Source organism: Ruditapes philippinarum, unplaced genomic scaffold (genome assembly GCF_026571515.1).
Source record: "Ruditapes philippinarum isolate M1 unplaced genomic scaffold, ASM2657151v2 ctg1544_1_1_1_1, whole genome shotgun sequence".
Classification (NCBI taxonomy): Eukaryota; Metazoa; Mollusca; class Bivalvia; order Venerida; family Veneridae; genus Ruditapes; species Ruditapes philippinarum.
Genome location: NW_026866414.1, coordinates 281,514 through 301,937, shown reverse-complemented (window position 1 = coordinate 301,937; position 20,424 = coordinate 281,514). Strand labels below are relative to the sequence as shown.

Below are 20,424 nucleotides of genomic sequence, written 5' to 3'. Positions count from 1 at the left end.
CCATCACATGTCCTTTATTTGCTTATTGTTTTTTATATTGTTCTCGTTTTTATATGTTTTTCCCGAAAGTTTCACATTAAAAAAACTTTCTAGCCGGCTCTTAATATCAAGAATGAAGGCATTATTCATACGCAGACAACTTGTCTATAAATGTCGATGCAAGTATGAAGTGCTCAATAAACACGCACATCAAATATTCGTTTAACTATTATTGCCGTTTGAGTGGTAAAAATGGTGAGGAAACACAGCGGAGAGAGTAAAAGTCGGATTTGATGAGAAGATGTAAACAAATACTAGAAAAAATAGAATAAGATAAAACTTGGTCCTTCCATGGAAGAAATACGGAATTAATTTCTTGCATATCAGACTGGCGTTTCCGTGAGTTTTACCCATGCCGGATGAGTCGCGTGCTGCACGCTCAGAATGGCGTCATTTTACCGTTATGAATAAAGTTGTAATTCATACGCTGTTGTAAGAAAGTAGTTACAGTTGTAATTATATAAATTTCCATTGAAATTAAAGATAAAGAATTGAAAATATAATGGAATATGGTAGAATATACAAGAAAAAATATCTGACATATGTTTGCGGTTCGGAATTCGGCAAGCCTCGTTACCGCCCAATGGGCGGGTCACCTCGGGACGGATATTCCGATCCGAACCGCAAAATATGACAGATATTATTAGTATCATATGTGTCAAATATGTAAAAAATTATTACAACAAAAACAAAGTTTATATCATCATTTCCGAATTGCAATTCTGTTAGCTCATAAATATTTGAACATTTGAGCCGTGCCATGACAATACCAACATAATGGGTTTGCGACCAGCATGGATCCAGACCAGCCTGCGCATCCGTGCAGACTGATCAGGATCCATGCTGTTCGCTATCAGTTTCTCTACTTGTTATGAACAGCGTGGATCCAGATCAGACTGCACGGATGCGCAGGCTGGTCTGGATCCATGCTGGTCGCAAACCCATTATGTTAGTTTTGTCATGACGTGGCTCATTTATTATCTGTAACAAGAATGTTCTGAACTGAAATGTCAATAAATAAAAGAACATATACAAATTCAACAAAATATTAAATTTGGCGAAATACAAATTGTGTTGTATTATATGTCACAAAAAGAAGCATTAAAAAAAGCTTGTCAAATAAAGTCAATAAGAACACAAGAATATGTTTCTCAAAACACGACTTTTTATATTTAGAATTTGTGTTTTAAGCAGGCATTAGAACGAAATAATAAGAATGTTATTTCTTTATTTTCCCATCGATCGATTATTATTGCTATACATTTGAGGATGTATGGCTCAAAGCACCATGAACTTTACTACAAGCACTTATTACCCCTTCAATCTTAAGCCGACCCTGAAACATGATACATAGTGTTTGGTTGTCTTACCATATTTGTAGATTAGCTTTTGTAAGGAATAATCCTACCAGAATGCTAAGATAATTATAAGATAAATATTCCTCAGGTGTTTCCTTTCCTAAAATTCAATTATTTAAAATTTATGTGAATGTCTTTGAAGGCTTTGTTTAATTTCATCTCCAGAAAATTAAGTTTGAAGCTACTGCAAGATTTATGTAGGATGCAAAAATATGCGTTCGCATGCAAAATATGAGTTCGCATGTACATATATTCATGTACATTTATCAATGCAAATTTTCAAAAGTACTTTGTACATATAGAAAATTGTAATTGATTTATTTCAATGACTTCACATATGAAACACATATGTACTTTAAAACAAAGTCTCTTTTATAAAGATTAAATCTTTTTATTTCAGAAATATAAATCATGCAATTTGATAATGTGTGAACTGCTTTAGGACGTTTCTCTTAACGGCAGAATAATATGGTGCTCGTACTTCTAAATGTTAAGAAATATGTGAATATATATCAATATATGTGAATTGGTTATAAAATCTTTTTTTATCATTGAAACATTATCAAAACAATGCAGACTTGTTTAATAAAAATACTAGAAAATTCATGTAAATACAAGAAATATTTTCGTAAGTATATAACTAAGTATACGATATGTTGTTGATAAACTATTTTCTATTAATGACGGAGGCATGATGCTTGTTTCTTCATAATTGATCGGTAAGAAAGTATATTCATATGTGGCTGATTTCTTTTTCCGATTGTATTAATTATAAACACAGAGTCTTACCAACTTTATCTACCATTGGTACACGTATTTTTTATTCTGATTTTAGCGGAGCAATCGAAAGTAGCTTAAATTGTATGTAAACTTTTTATTTCTACAGTCTTTTTCCATTAATTTCTTGAGCATTAAAGACAGGTCAATACCTAAATTTGGAAATTATATCCTTTTTGCTTTAAATTTGCATGTAAATGCGAAATTCCTTCGTTCACTTGTTCTGTTAAATTTGTTAAAGTTGGTATTGGCAAGGTTGAACAAAGTGTGGAATATTATCATGTATTCATCTACATCCCCTCATTATGATTTCAATCAAGATACGCTATATGACCCTGTCTGTCGCCGATCCAAAGTAGCAGAAAACATTTGTTTATTCCTGAGTCTCTTTTGTTTGTTGTGTGTGGTTTGTTTTTTAATTCTTAATAGTTATTTGATTCTCTCTCAAAATAATGTATCACTATAATTGTACTTTCGTTTTATTCGGTTTTCATCTGTATAAAGTGTCATAAAATGGTATTGGTCAATGTTTTGTCAACCTAACCAAGTGACTATGACCTGAGCATATTCACTACTTGGTCAGACGTTATTATCAAGATGTTATCATTTTTATAGTTCATGACGAGTATTTATGAATGTGTAGAAACTTTTATTCTTTTATACACATTTTATATACATTTATTTGATTCAAAATATTTCGCAGTGTGTTAATTCGTCTAGTGACAGATACCATGCATATTCTGAAAAGGGTAATTCCTGCAAAGGCGACCAAAATGAAGAAATATAAATAATTCATGCTTAAGATTTTGTTTGATACTCAGTCCATACTCGAATATTACTTGTTCATATATCCATTAATAAAGGAATAATGTGTTTTAGATGCATTTGATTTTGCTCATGGGGGTTTTAAAATTTTGGATTAAAACTTAAACTTTAGACACTAATTGGTTGAATTCTTATCTACATCTGATAATGCATCAGCTGAAACTTTAAAATTAAAGGGAAACAAATGTTTCTTCCAGTACAGCATTAAGAGACATACTCGATTTAAACATTCCACGATTTTATCTTAACCCTTTGGTAAAATTTTGACATGTGTACGCGATGAATAATTTATTGTTTTCAACAATAAACAAATCCTGTATCAGATAAAATTCATTTGAAACATCAAACGCAGTATAAAATAATACTTTGGGAATTTACCGTAGACATATTTTGTTAGATATTTATTTGACAATAATAAATTTACAACCGGTGGTCTCAATCCAGTTTACGATTAAGAGATTAACTAGCTTTTTCGTCACCGTACATTAATTTAATTCAATTGTAGATTATAATGAACTATTTCGCTTGAAAACAATAGATGTAAAAGTTTGGTAGTTTTCAAAATGTCGCCTTGTTCTTCTACGACATGAGCAGGGTCCTTGTACAATACATAGTATATTTCATCTGTTTCGGCTTTGCAAAGGTACTCTAAAAGCAATTACTTTCCATTTTATAGTTCTTAGTATATACTTGATATTTTCCTTTTATTTGAAAGTAGAAAAATAACCAAACCATGCCTGATTTATGACAGTTTCATAGGATTATGATACGTTCATGTGAATGTTATGCAGTTAATATAAGGTTTTTTTTAGATATAAGTGATTCCATGACGCTTATCAGCTCTGCATGTCATATAAATGAATACAAAATACTGACAGAATTTGCATTTGAAATGTCTGTCATTGAGAAAGCATTTAATAGTAAAGACATTGAATGAAATATGTTAGCAAAATTTAACTGTTTATAAAGAGGGTAAAAACAACAACACTTTTACAAGAATAACGGGTTTTGCAATATAGGAAGTGCAAAATATTTTCTTCACTGATGTAAAATGGATATTTTGGGAAGAAGAATACGCGATGCCTGTATTAAATGTTTTTTTATAATAGTCAGGATTTGATTATCATTTGAGCATCATTACAAAGTCTACAATAAAAAGGGATATTTCTGTTTTTGATTTGTTTGCACACCAACACAATTTAGGTAATACGCCTCCGAAACAGGAAAAATGATTTTGGCTAACCTCGGGTATTACAAACTTAATGAAATACATTCTGGAATGCACCTTAATATCAGTCATGATATATCAGTCATGATGAATAATTGCTCTTTTATTACGTATAATTTTGAATAAGGAAGGAAGCTTTTTCAAAGAATATTGGTAGCTTTCTTGCAATGAGTCAATTTGAAATACCCACCGTAATAATTTTCTGTATGCTGGTCCGCACACCGTTAATATATCGTTGTGATTCAAAATCGTTCTCAGAATTATTTTCCAACAGGGAAATGTTCATGCAATTGCACAAAAAAACCTGAACCACTCGTGTCGTGATAACAAGAGTCTTCACTCTTATCGACATAGCGACGTCAGCCATGCTCATGTCACTGCAAATAAAAACGGAATGACAGGTCATCACTTCACACAGTTGATATCGAAAATAAAGCCACAAAAATAAAACAATCGTGATAAATAAATGCCAAAGCAAGAATGGAGTGCTCGGTAAACACGAGATATCTGACATTGTTTGATCATTGTCCGGAATGTGATGCAGTAAGATTAAAGACAAGAAAATGGCGACGAAAATGAAATGAAATCAATCAGTTTGAAAACGACACAGTCTTACATTACCAGATGCCATTACTGATCAGTATTTTATATCTTCGTAATAAAACTGAATTTGAATAAATAAAAAATTAAAAAAGTTTTATTATTTGGACTATATGTTAGTTTCTATTATTATATAACTATGATTTAATGGAAATATTGAAATTATTATTGAATCAAACAAATTTCATTCAAAGTTATCTATTAAACTCTTACTGTTTCATAATGAAAACAAAAACAGACTGTTTCAAAGCTTCTAGCAAAGAAAATTAATTAAAAAATACACGCAAAAATGTAGCAGGTACTTTAAGCACCACGGCTGACAATAATGTTTTAATGTTGTGTGACGTTGATGGATTTGCATAGTATTGTACAAACATTAGACGATTGTAGCAGTAACGTATAAAGCTTATCATTTCAAAATATCTTAGGGCAACAAATTGTTGATATTTACAACTAATTACGGGAGCTTTAAACTTAAATATATATTTTGAGATAAAGAGCTTATTGGTTAGTCAGTTTAGTGTTATGCGTTTTAAACAATAGTTTAAATCGGTCAGCTTTCAATTAGAAATACACTGTGAACGTTATACTTTGTCACTCTTGCAGTATAATGGGTTATTTTCAGTGCAAAACCTTCGTATTTTATATATTTACATGTATTAATAAACAAGTACAGGTTACCATCGCCATGGTATGTTAGAAGTTTTAAATTGTAAAGACTACCTCTATAAAATGCATTGTTACAATAATGTACTGCAAAATGTGATTTCAAGTGGTTTTTAGATATGTTTAAACACAGGCGAGATATGAATAATTCATTTCGAACTATGGTATGATTTATTTATCAATGAAGAAAACAAAATGTCGTATGATTTTCAGTCAATTTGTGTGCTTATTGATTGAACCTCAATAATAGCTTTTGCAACTGCACTTTTTAGAAATAAATGTATTTATCTTTATTCAATCATATATGTTCATCTTTGGATAAATCATCTCAATAATTTGGATGTTTGTGAGAACTGATTTCAGAAAATGAGTGATCACTTGCAATGAGGTTTGTGCGTAATTCCATCTCTCGTTCGCCTTGAATGGCTTCAACAGCACTAATTATCTATAGCAACAAACGTTGAAGTAGGTGACCCCCTGGAGGCTCGGAATACGTCTGAACATTTGCTTCTGGATTTACAAAAATATAATAAGAAATTGCACACGTTGCAAAATAGCAATGCATTAACTTTCAGAAAGTTTCATTTTCATCATACTTCATTTTACAACATCATATCATCTTATTTTTCTTCCTTTTCCCCCCGCAACAATCTATTATTATACGATACAAAAAATATACTGATAACTTTTTATTCATTTTATTGCTCAAATTAATTTTCATTTAAATGTTACACATAAGTATATAGACAGTTCCTTCATATATGTATTTTTGAGGATTCACCAAAGAGTTATCAGATAATTTTTTTAAACACTTTCTTTATCAATATATTACGCTAAAAAATCAATTCCCATGTTCCTTTGATCGCCAGTAACGAGAAAATTATTTTAAAAAATACTGTTTATACAAAGTGAGTGCAAAAAATCAATATTTTACTTGGTTTCTTCTTCATGCTTACTACTAGGGGAGCATAAGATGTCTACCAAAAATAGTAAAAAAGAATAAAGGATCGGCTCTATACGGTTCTTTATGTATGAACCGCATTTAGGCAATAAAGTTCTACCAACCCCATCAGCCTAATGAGAAGAACATATTTTAAAATTGTTGAAATAAAATAAACAGATTAGGCTAATCTGCATAAGGAGCGTTAAAAGCGAAACATTTCCATATATGCCGTGGTTTAATTAATGTTCCCAATTTTAAATATCTGATAAAAAGACTATTGAGATATCTCCTGTATTTTTCTTTTAAAATGTTGTTGATATATATTACGTTTTCAGATTTTTCTGTTTCTTTATGATATTTTCTTATCCCTGATATAAAAAAAACTCTTAAAATGAATGGACAGTTGCTGTCGTTTTTCTTGCAAAATTTTAATGTATCGAACAATATATAGGCAACATTTTGAGAAGTACGAAACTTTCTATCTTGCAAACATCATCTCTGTCAAACAAAATGACATTAGTTGATGACAAAATGCTCTTATTATTATATCAAACGATAAAAGTTCCTCTCACATTCTAGCAAATCATCTGCCACATTACCGTCAGATAAAACACCTATTTTGATGTTAAATTATGGTATCAGATTATTTACAAGACTTGTAAAGGTTATATGAACGCGATAATGCCTTTTTTACACGTAACATCATATGCGCTTACATTTCTTGGTGAATTTATTTAAAAGTAATAATAATATTTTGGAACATTTGCGTCATATACAAACAGCTCACTCTTGTTACATTCACCAAGATCATGACAAATCTTAAATTCTTGTGATAACAATCAATCTTTCTATATAATATGCTTAATAGAAAAAGGTAAGAATATTTTACAATTATTGACATTAAATATGATGTGATATTCATCGGCAGATGACATAGTTACCGAGGCGATAAATATGAATAGGCTAAGATTCAAAAAAATCACAAGAAGTACAGCCTTCTGTTTCAATGAAACGCGGAAAAAAGACGCACTTACAAGATAACGGCAGGCGGTCAACGACTGCGCGGACTCTGCGAAAACAAAAGTAATTGAAATTAATACTTACCATAGCGATGTAACTTTTAACTATTATAGTAAAGTGCTAACATTTTAATCGAGAAATATGCCATAAAAACAAAATGCAACAATCACTTCTTTTTATGCGCACAATCTACGATGTATGATCATTAAATGAGTATCAGTCTATATTTAGATTGGGAAAATCTAATTCAGCCAGGAATATGATATTACACCCAGTGATTATGATTTTATAAATTATTTAATTGACTTCTTTTTGACCAATGAGATTGCAGCTATATAAAGTTCATATAATAAAGCATTTAATTAAATAAGTTTCAGCACAGAAAGCAATAACTTTTTGTCATGATAGAAATGTTATTTCCAAATAAAATGAAAATATATTACAAACTTAAGATTAACATCATAATGTTCTAACAAGCGAATGTCTAATTTCATGAATATTTTTTTCATGAAAGCGAACTGTTCTCTTGAACTATATTTATAAAGAAATTAATATCGAATCGTAAAGGAATATATTTGGACACATGATTGCTTCAATATTTTTTTTATATCAGTTTTATCTTAACATAAAATTGGAAGCCTCACATGTAATATCATATTACAGCTATTTTTCTAAGAAATTTCATTTGATTTCATTTGATGTCGTTATGTTATCCATAATGATGTTACAATTTCTTTGATCTACATGTAAATATGTTTTTGTACGTTCCATGTATTTAATTTTGTTCTTTAATGCATATCATTCTATATTGTATCCATATAATTATGGCATTTGTAAATAGTTAATCAATTTATCGATTTATTAATGGATGATTTCTAATCTAGAGTTGTATTTCCTGTCAAACTAATGTCCTCAAGCTTGGGTGTCAAAAATAGTGCAGCTTCAATGATTGGGCTATTTACACTCAAGAACACCCAAACCTACAAAGTATTCAAGTGCGTAGTTATACAACATGTATATGTACAGGGCAACATACTTCTTTCATAATTATTACAAATGCCATTTTATATAGATTCCAGACTGAAAGTATGTCTAATCATGCCTTTGATATAGGAACAGATTTAAGTAAAACATATCTGGAAAGGGGAATGATCTCAAGCTAGAAGAACCTTTATGATTGATAATATATAAACATTGCAAAACTGACATGCTTCGTTTTTTATTGGGAGCTCTGCCCCTTTTACTAAATAAAAATATGGAGAAAAGTGCCACTGGCTTAAATTGGATTCCAAAAATTCCCCTTTAAGGGGCAACGGTACATGCCAAGAAATTATTGAAAGCGAAAGAAACTGGGGAAACTAGTAACCAACACTGAAACATTACTCAATCGAGGCAACATTTTAAACACTGCGACATAACGTCCGTTGCGTAAAGCTATAGGTTCATGTGTACAGGCTGGCCACATTCATAAAGCAATAGTTTAAGATCTTTTTTTGAATTTAATAAATAGCTACTCAGGTGGTTGGCATTCGAAGACAGAAATTCACTGCTATTTTAACATGCACACAGGGCTCAACACTAATTCAATTAAGAGATATTCTGAATAATATTTACACGTAGTTATAACCTATTTATATAGATATACATGAAGTTATATTATTTTTCAACATAAAGCATATGAAATCACTGCCGTAAAAAACTAAGAATCTATTTACGTCAGACCAAATATCAATTCTTGGAAAGTACTAATGAATCAACTTTATTTTCCTATTTTTGACTTTTGTGTTGGGCATTCTAATTTTGAAAATGTTTTGAAATGCATATTTGGCTTAGCGCTGCTTTTTTATACATTTGTATATTGATAATTGTATGTTATGAACTGCATCAATGAAGTTTTTTCTTTTTAGGTTCCATTAAAGTCTCTATAATTGTTTTATACTGAATCTGTTTATAAACATGTTTTGGACCAGTTTTGTAAAATCGGACACTGTTGAAACAGTTACAAGTATTATATATCTATATTTTAGTTTGAAAAACAAAATCGATTGTAGTAATGGAAATGTAGCACAATTTCTGCCATGCAACGTTCTTCATTTGATAGTTGTATCAATAATAAATAACTCACCGCTGTAATGTTATAAAATGATGCTTTTGACAAAACGACATCTGAGAAATAACGTAACGGATTTTAGTAGTTTGTAGTATCGGCTTACTTGAAAATCACAGATATCATCATATGCAATTCATATAATAATTGTAAAATTTATAAGATTTTATTTTAGAATCATATTTCAATAGAAAATCTATTATATCTCATCATGAGTACGAACATTTGAAGTATATGATATCCATTGTAATGTAATAGGTAATGTTTCCCCTCTGAGACTAAGGGGTTGCCTTAAAGGGTTGAGGTGTCAGAATTGCAGCCACTGTTTATCCCTGCGTAATCGTAAGAGGCGAATGAAGGGGTTCGAATAACTGGAGTCTAGCAGGTGAGGTAGTTTTGACACCTGGTGTTGCTTGAAGTTTGTTACACACAAGGTTAGTCAAAGTCATCTTTCCTGTATCGGCGCCATTTGACCTAAATTGTGTTGGTGCGCCGTAAACAAAACAAAAAACACCAAACAAACAAAACAAAGAAAATGCATTGCTCTTAACGCCATATTGCGTTTAAACGAAGTCTGTTTGAAATAAGATCGAATTTTTAGACAATGTAATTAATTATTTCAGCAATGACAAACAATAGGAACATATAGGTTTTCACTACGCGGGGTTTCATCTGTTGTAATTGAGTCAAACATATCGATGGTTTATAAGCGTCTTAAGTCATTCAGTTATTAGATTCAGGTCATACTCGGTCACAATCTGTCCAATATCTAGACAGGAACCAATCTGATAAATGTGAAGATTCGGCTTACGATAAGGGCTTTATAAACATATTTTATCTTATTGAGACGTCAATTTGTATTGATTCTTCATTCTGTTTTACCATGATCTGTTATACTAATTAAAGGTCTAAATTTATGATTTTAACAATATGTTGAAGAATAGTTTTTATAACGCTTTTCTTGTATGTATTTTCCTGTATGTATGTAATGGATTTACTGCCTTGAATTCCGTGCAGTTCATGAGAAATTTTAGACTTTGATATCAAAATTAAAAAACGGTAAAGAGGCTGGGAAGAATGCACCATCGACAAAAGTAGATACCATGATTTTGCTATGAAAAGCACTTTACAGATTACAATTGAATAAATGTCGAAATAAAAGCTTGCACAAACAAGTAACTCCTTAACAATATTTTGCATACAAACTTCTTTTGTTTTAATTAAATTTTGTTATTGCTATATTTTCAGACTAAAGATGATACAAAGTTTCAAAAACATTCCATCAAGATTAAAACTACACGTAAGTCAAAATTTCATACTTTTAAGCCACATTAAATGTGGATTTAAAGTTAAATTGTTGACATTCTTTGTGCATCCAACGGCTTTCCCCGTTTCTGGTCAGTGCTTTACTATGCACTTTCCCGATTGTCAATGTTCAATGTTTTTCGGCTGCGCTTTGTTGACGTTTTGGACAACGGCAGCAAAACGCTTGGTGTTTGAATTGCGCCAGTGAAATACAGCTTGTTTACAGATTTCAGAAACAAGGTTATAGCTCTTTCTTAAAATTGCAAGAAAATAAATGTTAGTCTTTCTGCCAACGAAATTCAATTTCAAAGTCGTCATTCATCTATGCGACTCGTTACCTTAACAAAATGACATTTAATCATTTATATATTTAAAACACATTGCGTTTTAAATTTGATAATGAACATACATAGTTTTTACTATTGTCTGAATGGTTTTATATTTTTACATGTTGGAATAATTACTGCTAAGATTAATCTTCAACATGCTTAATACAAATGTACTTGTTTGCTTTTAGTTTGAAAATTTCTATTATTAATTTACGGGATAATAATATTAACAAGGTCTTTTTTAACTAAACAGCTACCAAATTCAATTAGCTTGAAACTTGTTAAAATTGATCTTATTTGCGAGCAAAGGACTAAAATTCACTTTCTTCATATTTGTAACGTATTTTCTTTACTGTTCTAATTTAATGGAGTAATCCGTTATAAACAAAAATCGAATATATCAATTATAGCAAATCGGGCGAAAGAGGATAGAAATTGATATCATTGTAACCTTAATGGAAGTTTTTCTTGATACATTACATATTTTTTTAGTTAATGGAACATAATCGATGCCACAGCAGGAATTTAATCAACGTCAAAGCTTATTGCCACTTAATAGTTTAAAAGAGAGTTGAACTTTTCGAAAGTTCATGCATGATTAACTTAAAATCTGAGTCTTCTTTGTTGTGGTCATCTGTTTTATCATTTTAATTTATATCTTTGTGGAAGCTGTAATAATGCTCATTTCAGTATTGTTATTTTTCCGAATCAATCTTCTGATTCTTCTTGATCATTGGTATTCCAATACGGAAAGTATTGAACCATCAATACTAACCTTACCACTTTCATTACATTTCATAAACAGATCCAAACCAAGTTTGCGATTTCCACTGATTCAATTTTGGTTTTTATTGATTTTATTGGTCTCCACGGACTAATTTCTTATGTTGTATCATACGCCTAAAATCAGAAAGAAATTAATTTTTATACTTTCGATGAGCAGACGATCATTCTGATTAAATATCTATAACAGTTACGTCCCAAAGAGCAAGGCTATACGATATCACTATTATATTGAAGATCAAAAATGATGAAAGAAACTATTACAATGCTGTTGATTAGTCTATTATGACCAAATATTTACACAATGAATAAAAATAAATGATTCCGCAACATCTGTATAAACATGAAACGGATATCGAATCAATTCAAATCATACAGCTAGTAAAATAGCAAAAACGTTGAAATAAACATCATAAAGAACATGAATAGATACGATACGAATATAATAAAGCTTTTATAAACTAATAATCAGTTTAACGTAAAGCAATTTGTACAGGTACATCAAAACAATTGGAATATGGCTTTGTTTTATGGTACAGCAGTTTCAGTTTTTTCAAAAACTTTTCTAGGGGTTGATTTTTTCTTGACAAAAATAACCATTGCCGTCGTCTGAAAATATGTTGGCTTTAAATTACTAAGTCGCAAAAGCTTAAAAGGGAATATTTCATTATTTATTTACTTAAAAGTTCTAATTTAGAAAGTACATAGTCTGCAAACTTTGAAAATCAATATTCAAGGTGTCAAACTGTCTTATCTTATTTGAACTGTACTGTATTTTATGTGGTAGGCTGATTTTCAGGTGTAGGGCACATCTTGTTTTGGTACAAATAATGTGTCTTAAGAAATCGAGTTGTTTAAATGTTAACACAAAATGTTCTATTTTTGTCCTGACTTTGCAGATCACACTCGAAAAATTTACTAATATTTCTTTATAGATAAAAGAACTTGGGCTTAAAGCACCAAAAACATTTTTACGAAACATTCGTGTACATATCTTAAGAAAAAAAGATATATGATTTTCAATATTTTACTTCCATAGCATTAACATCTTTGTTGTCTTTTTCATCTTCAATGCACTGATTTTATTAATTTTACAGATGTGACGAATATCAAACTAGTATGGTGCTGACGGAAAAGGAAGCTGTTTGAAATCATCATCTTGTCGACGGATATACTAAATACTGTGGATTTATTGAAATTTGATCAAACAATACAGCATGATAAATAAATGTTAAATGTTAATATATAAATGATAGTAACCATCATTTAAAAAAAAATGGTTATTTTAATTATGATATCGTTTGGATATATCAGATATGAAAGTTAAGAGGAACAGCTATGTCAGTGACTAATACCACCGTTGACACAACAACCTTAAACGTGTTTGAAACTACACAGAATGTTCCTGAAAATATCACGTTACCGGGCGAGCCAAATGTATACGAAATGGTTGCAATTTCTGTTGTTGTAGGATTTCTTGCAATTTTCACAATGGCAGGAAATTTACTAGTTATTATAGCTTTTAAAATAGACAAACAACTTCAGACAATTAGTAACTGCTTTTTGCTCAGTCTAGCGGTAGCCGATTTTACAATAGGTTTAGTGTCAATGCCCCTATATACATTATATCTTTTAATGGGTTACTGGCCTCTTGGTACATTAATGTGTGATTTGTGGTTATCTCTTGATTACACGATGAGTAATGCGTCAGTGGCTAACTTGCTTATCATTTGTTTTGACAGATATTTATCTGTAACAAGACCACTTACATATAGAGCAAATAGAACGCCAAGAAAAGTTGGTATAATGATAGGTTGTGCATGGCTAGTTTCTGTTCTTCTTTGGACACCGTGGATATTCGCTTGGCCTCATATCGAAGGTGAAAGAACTGTTCCTGATACAGAATGCTACATACAGTTTCTAACAACAAATGCTGTTATTACTATATTAACAGCATTAATGGCATTTTACATTCCTGTTACAATAATGACAGCTTTGTACTTTAAAATATATCGTGAAACAGAGAAAAGACAAAAAAGAATGCCAATGCTTCAAGCCTCCTCAAAATTTGTCTCAAAGAGAAAAGCGCGTATACCTAGTAATAACTCTGGAGATCTTCGAAGTTCAACGTATCGTAGTAATGATACTATGTCTCCCTATCTCGATGACGAGATCGAAGAATCTGACCAACGTCCCGGTGATCACAGCTCTGTCTTTCATCGTTGTTGTTGCTGTTGTAGAATGATAGATAGAGATTATGAACAGACGGAAGAATCAAGCACAAGTGACTCTCCCACATCTCCAAATTCTACACCATCAAATTTGCATAATTTTGTATCACAACGTGTGACAAATAAATATCGTGCAATGTCAAATCGTAAAACACAAAGCAATGGAATGGCCAGTAGTGTTTCAGTGTCTTTTCCACTTCAATCAACTAGTTCTGAAAATAAGAAAAAAGATGACGAAGGCAGAGGTTTTCACGAGAGTGCCTCAGAATCTCGTTTGCAAGAACCTTTATTGCACGATGACTACACTTATACCATTCTCATTGACTTTCATAAAAGAGATATAAGTAACAATCAGTTAAAACCTTCTGTAACAATGTATACAGACTTAGTCGCGTCAGACGACAATCATTCCGAACTTCGTAACGATATCATTTCAGACACAATAAGTTCTAGCAGCAAAAGAATAAAACATCAAAACAAGACGATGTCTATATATTCTTCTTGTGATAGTGAAACTGAAGATGAACCAAAACCAAGTTATAAAAATCAAAAATCTTCCCGAGCTATAAGTGACAATTCGGTTCCGTTACGTGTAGGTACGCCTGCACTTGGTAGACGAGCTAAATCTCTGGACGCTGCAAAAACTGCGTCCGAGGCTCATTTAGCATATAAAGTTGTAAACAAAATTGAAAGTCAACGTGTTAAGAGGAAACGCCAAGAGAGACGTCAGGAGAGGAAAGCAGCGAAAACTCTTAGCGCGATACTCCTTGCCTTCATTATAACATGGACACCTTATAACATATTTGCTGTAGTATCCACATTTTGTTTGACGTGTATTCATCCAACACTATATGCGTTTGGTAAGTATATATTGATTATTTGCTTTTATATAGTTGTCCATTTTATTACCTTGTTCAGAACTTCAGAATTAAACGAAATGTAACTTACTTAGAAAATAGAAAAACTTAATTCCTAGAATTTACAAAAAAATATTGAACAATTAGTCAAACTAAGAGTTTTTCTTCGTAAATTTATGCTTAAAATCTGTCATTGAATTATTTCACATTTAAATATTTGCACAAAATATATTACCATACGTTAAATAATTATATAATTGAGTCATACAAGATCGTTACCAAGCCACAGCTTGCAAAAGAGTAAATAAATAAATAAATAAGTGATATAGGTACCGTAATTCACGCTATACGATTTACTAAAGTATGCTATTACTAACCTCTCGCTATTTATTTGCTATATAACAAATCGTTAACCTTCACATAAAATATTTACTTGTATTGATCGCGTGTGTTCTGATGCTCATTTGATAGGCAATGGTTTCGATTTTGCTAATGAACACGTAATCTAAGATGGTTTTGTTCGTGACGTGAAATACAAACGGACAAATCCTTCAGGCGGAATAATCAGTGCAAATTTAGATGCATTGTATCCTTACAAAACTTAATGATGAAATGTCTGATATCATCCATCAGAAGTATTTTTATATATAAGCAAATGCCTAGGAAATGTTTCACATACGTTCTGCTTTTGATGTGTACTTTTCGTTTCTTCATTGAAACACAATACGAACAGAATTAAATTATATTTAAATGGTTTACATTCGTTTTTGTAACAGATCAGCTTTAAAAGGTAATTTCATAGATAACCGTGACATACATGTATATACTATATATATATAATATATATATATAATAACAAGGCTACTGTAAATTTATGTTCCAAATGAAGAAATGGAGATGTAATATAAATTCGTTTTTAATACTTTACCTGGTTATTTGTCTGTGCATACATGATTGTTTGACATATACGCATGCTAATACTTATAATGTAAGGAAAAGTGAGGAACACTCTATGGGAATCATAGCCCTTGTCCGTTTGGAAAGATTGGATGTATTAGTATCTGATTATTTTGGGTTATACCTGGTGAAATTTCTGGCATGGGTAAAATTAACGGAAACACAGGTCTGATATGCAACAATAATACTATCTGTCATATGTTGTCATATATATGCAAGCATTTGCAATCACACCCTTTTTGTCTAAACTTATATCTTAGAAACATTTCATTTAATTTCAGGTTACTGGTTGTGCTATATCAACTCTACAGTAAATCCACTGTGTTATGCGTTGTGTAATGCAAACTTCCGAAAAACATTCTGGAAAATTCTAAGATGCAGATGTCAGAAAGTCAAATATGGGATGGCGTTGCGGAAAAATACTAGATAACGGCACTGACATTTTTGAAGTAATTTTAATAAGACTATGTTAAATTTGGATTGACCTCTTACACACAAAGAAAAAATTAAAATAAGAATAATTTTTTTTTATTAAAACAATATTGGTGCTTAAACTAAAATGCTGGATTTTGATCTACTCGAAGAAGACTTAACAAGTTCTATAAATATTTATCCGATGTTTGACTCTGATGAAAAAGAAACTTAAAAAAAACTTCTTCACATATTTATCTCCTAGAGAGATTTATAAAACATGTTATTTATCTATTGTTTTGGTATGGAAAAGTAAAACGTCTTTCATAAGCTCTAGTCTTATTGTATATTATATTTTACCACGTAACTTTTTGTACAAATAAAATAGAGAAAACAGAATCCCTGAAGAAAGGGCAACATTTAAAATGTTGCAGGCTCAGTTTGATTGAGCCTGTTCATGGACGGTAGTGTTAATTGCAACCTACCGTCCACACCCCCAGCACCGGCTTAAGCAAAAGTTAACATGTACTGGTAAAATTTAGGTTTTTGAAAGATCTGCGGGATTGTTCATATGGTGGTTGTCATGGAACCTTCAATAATACGATGATATAAGTTTTGACAAATGAAAACGTAGCAAATTATATCAATAACCTCACCATTATAACCCCACTTCTCAATTAAACGAATATATCCTACATACAATTTAGCATTTTATTTATTCTAATTTTAAGACATTGAATATTGATGGGTATGGGCTTTGAAGTTTAGATTGCAATGTCACTTTTAATAAATTAAAAAAGGTAATGGCTTGGACAATTGATCCATTACAGTTGGTAGTAAACATGTCATAACTTAACAAATGATAAAAATAAGGATATTTGTTGTTTTTTTTCTCTGTTTTTAACGCATTTATTGGTCATTCATCGGCAGCCGATCGAACTAGCCGGCTTACCTGGATAACTAACCAGTAATGACCAATTTCTACTAACCGACTTCTTATCGCACATGGTTTCTAAATCAATGTTCAAGATTAAATGATTCAAGAGAAAGTTCGCATGTCCTGAGGATCGATCCAATGACCCACAATGCTCTCCCTATTGAGCTAAACCGACGGATAGAATAACGATAACGATAAAAAAAATGTAGGTTGCTGAATCATATCCAATGAAAGCTTTTGTCAAACAAATCTGTGAATGTCATATTGCTTGCAAAGCTGTATTACAAAATGTAGATAGCTATAAAAGAAAGAAAATATGATTGATTCTCTTATTATTTTTATAAAAATCTGATTTTTTGAAAATGTTCGCACCAACTCCTATCAAATGTTCACACAACAATTGTCAAAATGGGAACCTTATAGAATGCCTAAGACTGCAAAATTTGAAGGTTTGGACAGAAGTGGTAAAAGCTTTCTACCATCTACGTCAAAATGACGAAAATTTGATCTTTGTTAACTAATGCAACTTTAAAAAAAATCCGCATCAATCTTAAGAGGTGAAATCCTAGAAAATAACAATAATGGCGTGAAATAACACAATTATATAAATAGTTTATCTTGTATATATACCCTACATAATCCAAACCTAGAATGATTCATCTGGATAATACAATGATTATCAAATAATGAATAATTGTTGCTAATCATATGTCAAAAATTATCATAAACAGAAAAAAACACTTAGAATCAAAAACAGAAAATTTATAAAATTCGACGAGAATCGATAGTCGGATACATTTGTCTAATCATAAATGATTGTTGTCGTAAAAGTATTTGTTTTCACAAAAACTGAAACTAAATTATAATATAAAGTTATAGACAAAGACAAGTAATCTTTTATAAAACTAAATTTGTAATAACGGTATGATCTTAAATTAGTATTTGCATGCAAGTTGTACACGCTCAAAATCCAAGTTTTCTGAACCACTGTCACTTCCTGGTATTTACAAAAAGTGATCTCAGACAAGGGAGCACCAATCCTTTGATGTGGAGGCAGATATTTAAAAAAAAACCACCACATTCGCTGCACTTGTATAAGTACACATGGGTGATAAATAATGCCAAATTAAGTCAAATACTGTGATTTAGACCCCAAGCGTCACGTGTCTTGGTTTTCGTTTTCATTTTACCATATGCAGATGCACACATAGTCATGAAGTATGTGCAGAAATTAAGGTTCATGTGCTTATGTGTTTTAATATTGATTTATCAAATCTTTAAAAAGACAATGTAGTGCTTCTTATTTTAGACTTTGATCTTTAATTATATGTTTTCTGAACAATTTGTTTTGACATTATGCATAAGTCAATGGTATTAGATGAATTTATAGTTCGTACAGTTGATAAAATATATCTTTTCCTTACATCATGCTTTTCATATAAATCCGTTTCGCAAGAACATTCATAAAGGTCTTCATGTTATCTTTTGCATCCAATTTTACAACTGATTTATCAATGAATACTTTGCTTTTTAACAGAAAATGCGGTCACTGAATCTAACGAAATCTTACTTTTAGTTCAATATTTTTTAGCTAAATGTGTCCGTGGGTCACGCAAAACTACCAGGAAGCGTACAGCAATCTAATGATTTATTGGCATGCTGTCGAAAGAAATTCTTTAGATTATCAACTGACCGGAAAGGCACATCAATGTTTTCATCTATTGCCTAATACAATTTATAAATATGTTCCAAGAATATGAACTTACTTACAATGTAGTATTTACTTAACATAACGTGAGTTTATACGTACGTCATCAATCAGCTATTTCCTGTACCATATGCTGCTATATTTTAGGCGGCTTGTAAAATGATAGCGGAGCTTGAAGCACTATTATATACAGGAGGAGGAATTTGTTTTATGATTATGTTAAAACATTTGAAATAATTATGAATTTTGTTATTGAATTATTATTGACTTTTAATGTCTAATATTGGTAAAATGTCTGTTTATAACTCTGGTTCATACAACTTGTTATTGTCTCTTATTTCCATATTGTAATAAATTATTTCAATTAGAATTAAAATTAAAAAAGTAATGCTAAAACAAAAGAGTAATGACCTAATCGTCATCAAGCTTTGATAATGGCAATATGACTTATCAAAAGGTGTCCTTTTTAATGATACCACATGTATATTAAGGGTTTGGCAACAAATAAAATCTTACGAAGGGAAAGTTGTATACAAAAAGTTGGAGGGATGAAAGGGATGTGTGCTTTAAAAGAAGTGGTTTGCTGTAAAGAAAAAAAAATATGGAAATATGGGGGTATGGTATAAAAATTACTTAACAACTACAACGATAAATGTATTTAGTATCTAAAAAATTTACCGATGTCTATTGGCATAGGTTTTGCTTAAGCTAACAATTTATCATCTATGATATAAATGAAAAAAAGTAAAACTAAAAACAATCGTCTTTCGGAGTTCATTTGACCGACGTTTGAATCCAATTAAAAAATTTCCAATTGCTTGTCTGTGCGCATGTCTTTGTGCCAATATTGAATTTGTCATTGCTTCATGTTTTAATAAGTAAACGACCTGACCGGCATTGACACTGTTAATGTAAATGTTACTGGCATGTACGTCGTATATGTGATAATTGTATTTATTTTGTTTTTTGTAGAGCAACAAAACAATTTATCATGCACGTGCTTCTAGATAATAATGAGAAAATGATGTGAATACTGTGATAATTGCAAAACAATAAAGGATAATAATTTTTTACGTACTTATCGCCACGTGAGTGAATGCACACGTATTGTCATTGCTTATTGTCAATGACTGTTACAATTTAAGATCACTATATGAGTGCATTGAAATACGAGTGTATGTGAAAAACCATGATCTTAAAAGCGGTTGATCTGAACTGACAATAAAATTCATTAAAACTTGTAAATGTCATAATTTAAATAAATCGTACACACTACTATTTAAATGGATAATTTTGTCTTTCAAATATATGTTTGCAATGATATGTTTACTGACATCTGAAAG

At 30.9% G+C, this 20,424-nt stretch overlaps 1 protein-coding gene across 2 annotated transcripts in view; it reads left to right on the top strand.

Annotated features, from left to right (window-relative positions):
- The window catches only part of LOC132732411 (muscarinic acetylcholine receptor M1-like), a 60,008-nt gene extending 43,256 nt beyond the window's left edge, over positions 1–16,752 (top strand). For both annotated transcript variants that reach the window (XM_060718828.1, XM_060718827.1), the window contains exons 2-4: positions 10,812–10,863; positions 13,078–15,071; positions 16,307–16,752. In XM_060718828.1, the coding sequence (XP_060574811.1) occupies positions 13,319–15,071; positions 16,307–16,455 (1,902 nt within the window). In that variant the 5' untranslated portion in view covers positions 10,812–10,863; positions 13,078–13,318 and the 3' untranslated portion in view covers positions 16,456–16,752. The remainder of the gene's footprint in view (positions 1–10,811; positions 10,864–13,077; positions 15,072–16,306) is intronic.
- The last annotated feature ends 3,672 nt before the right edge of the window (positions 16,753–20,424 follow it).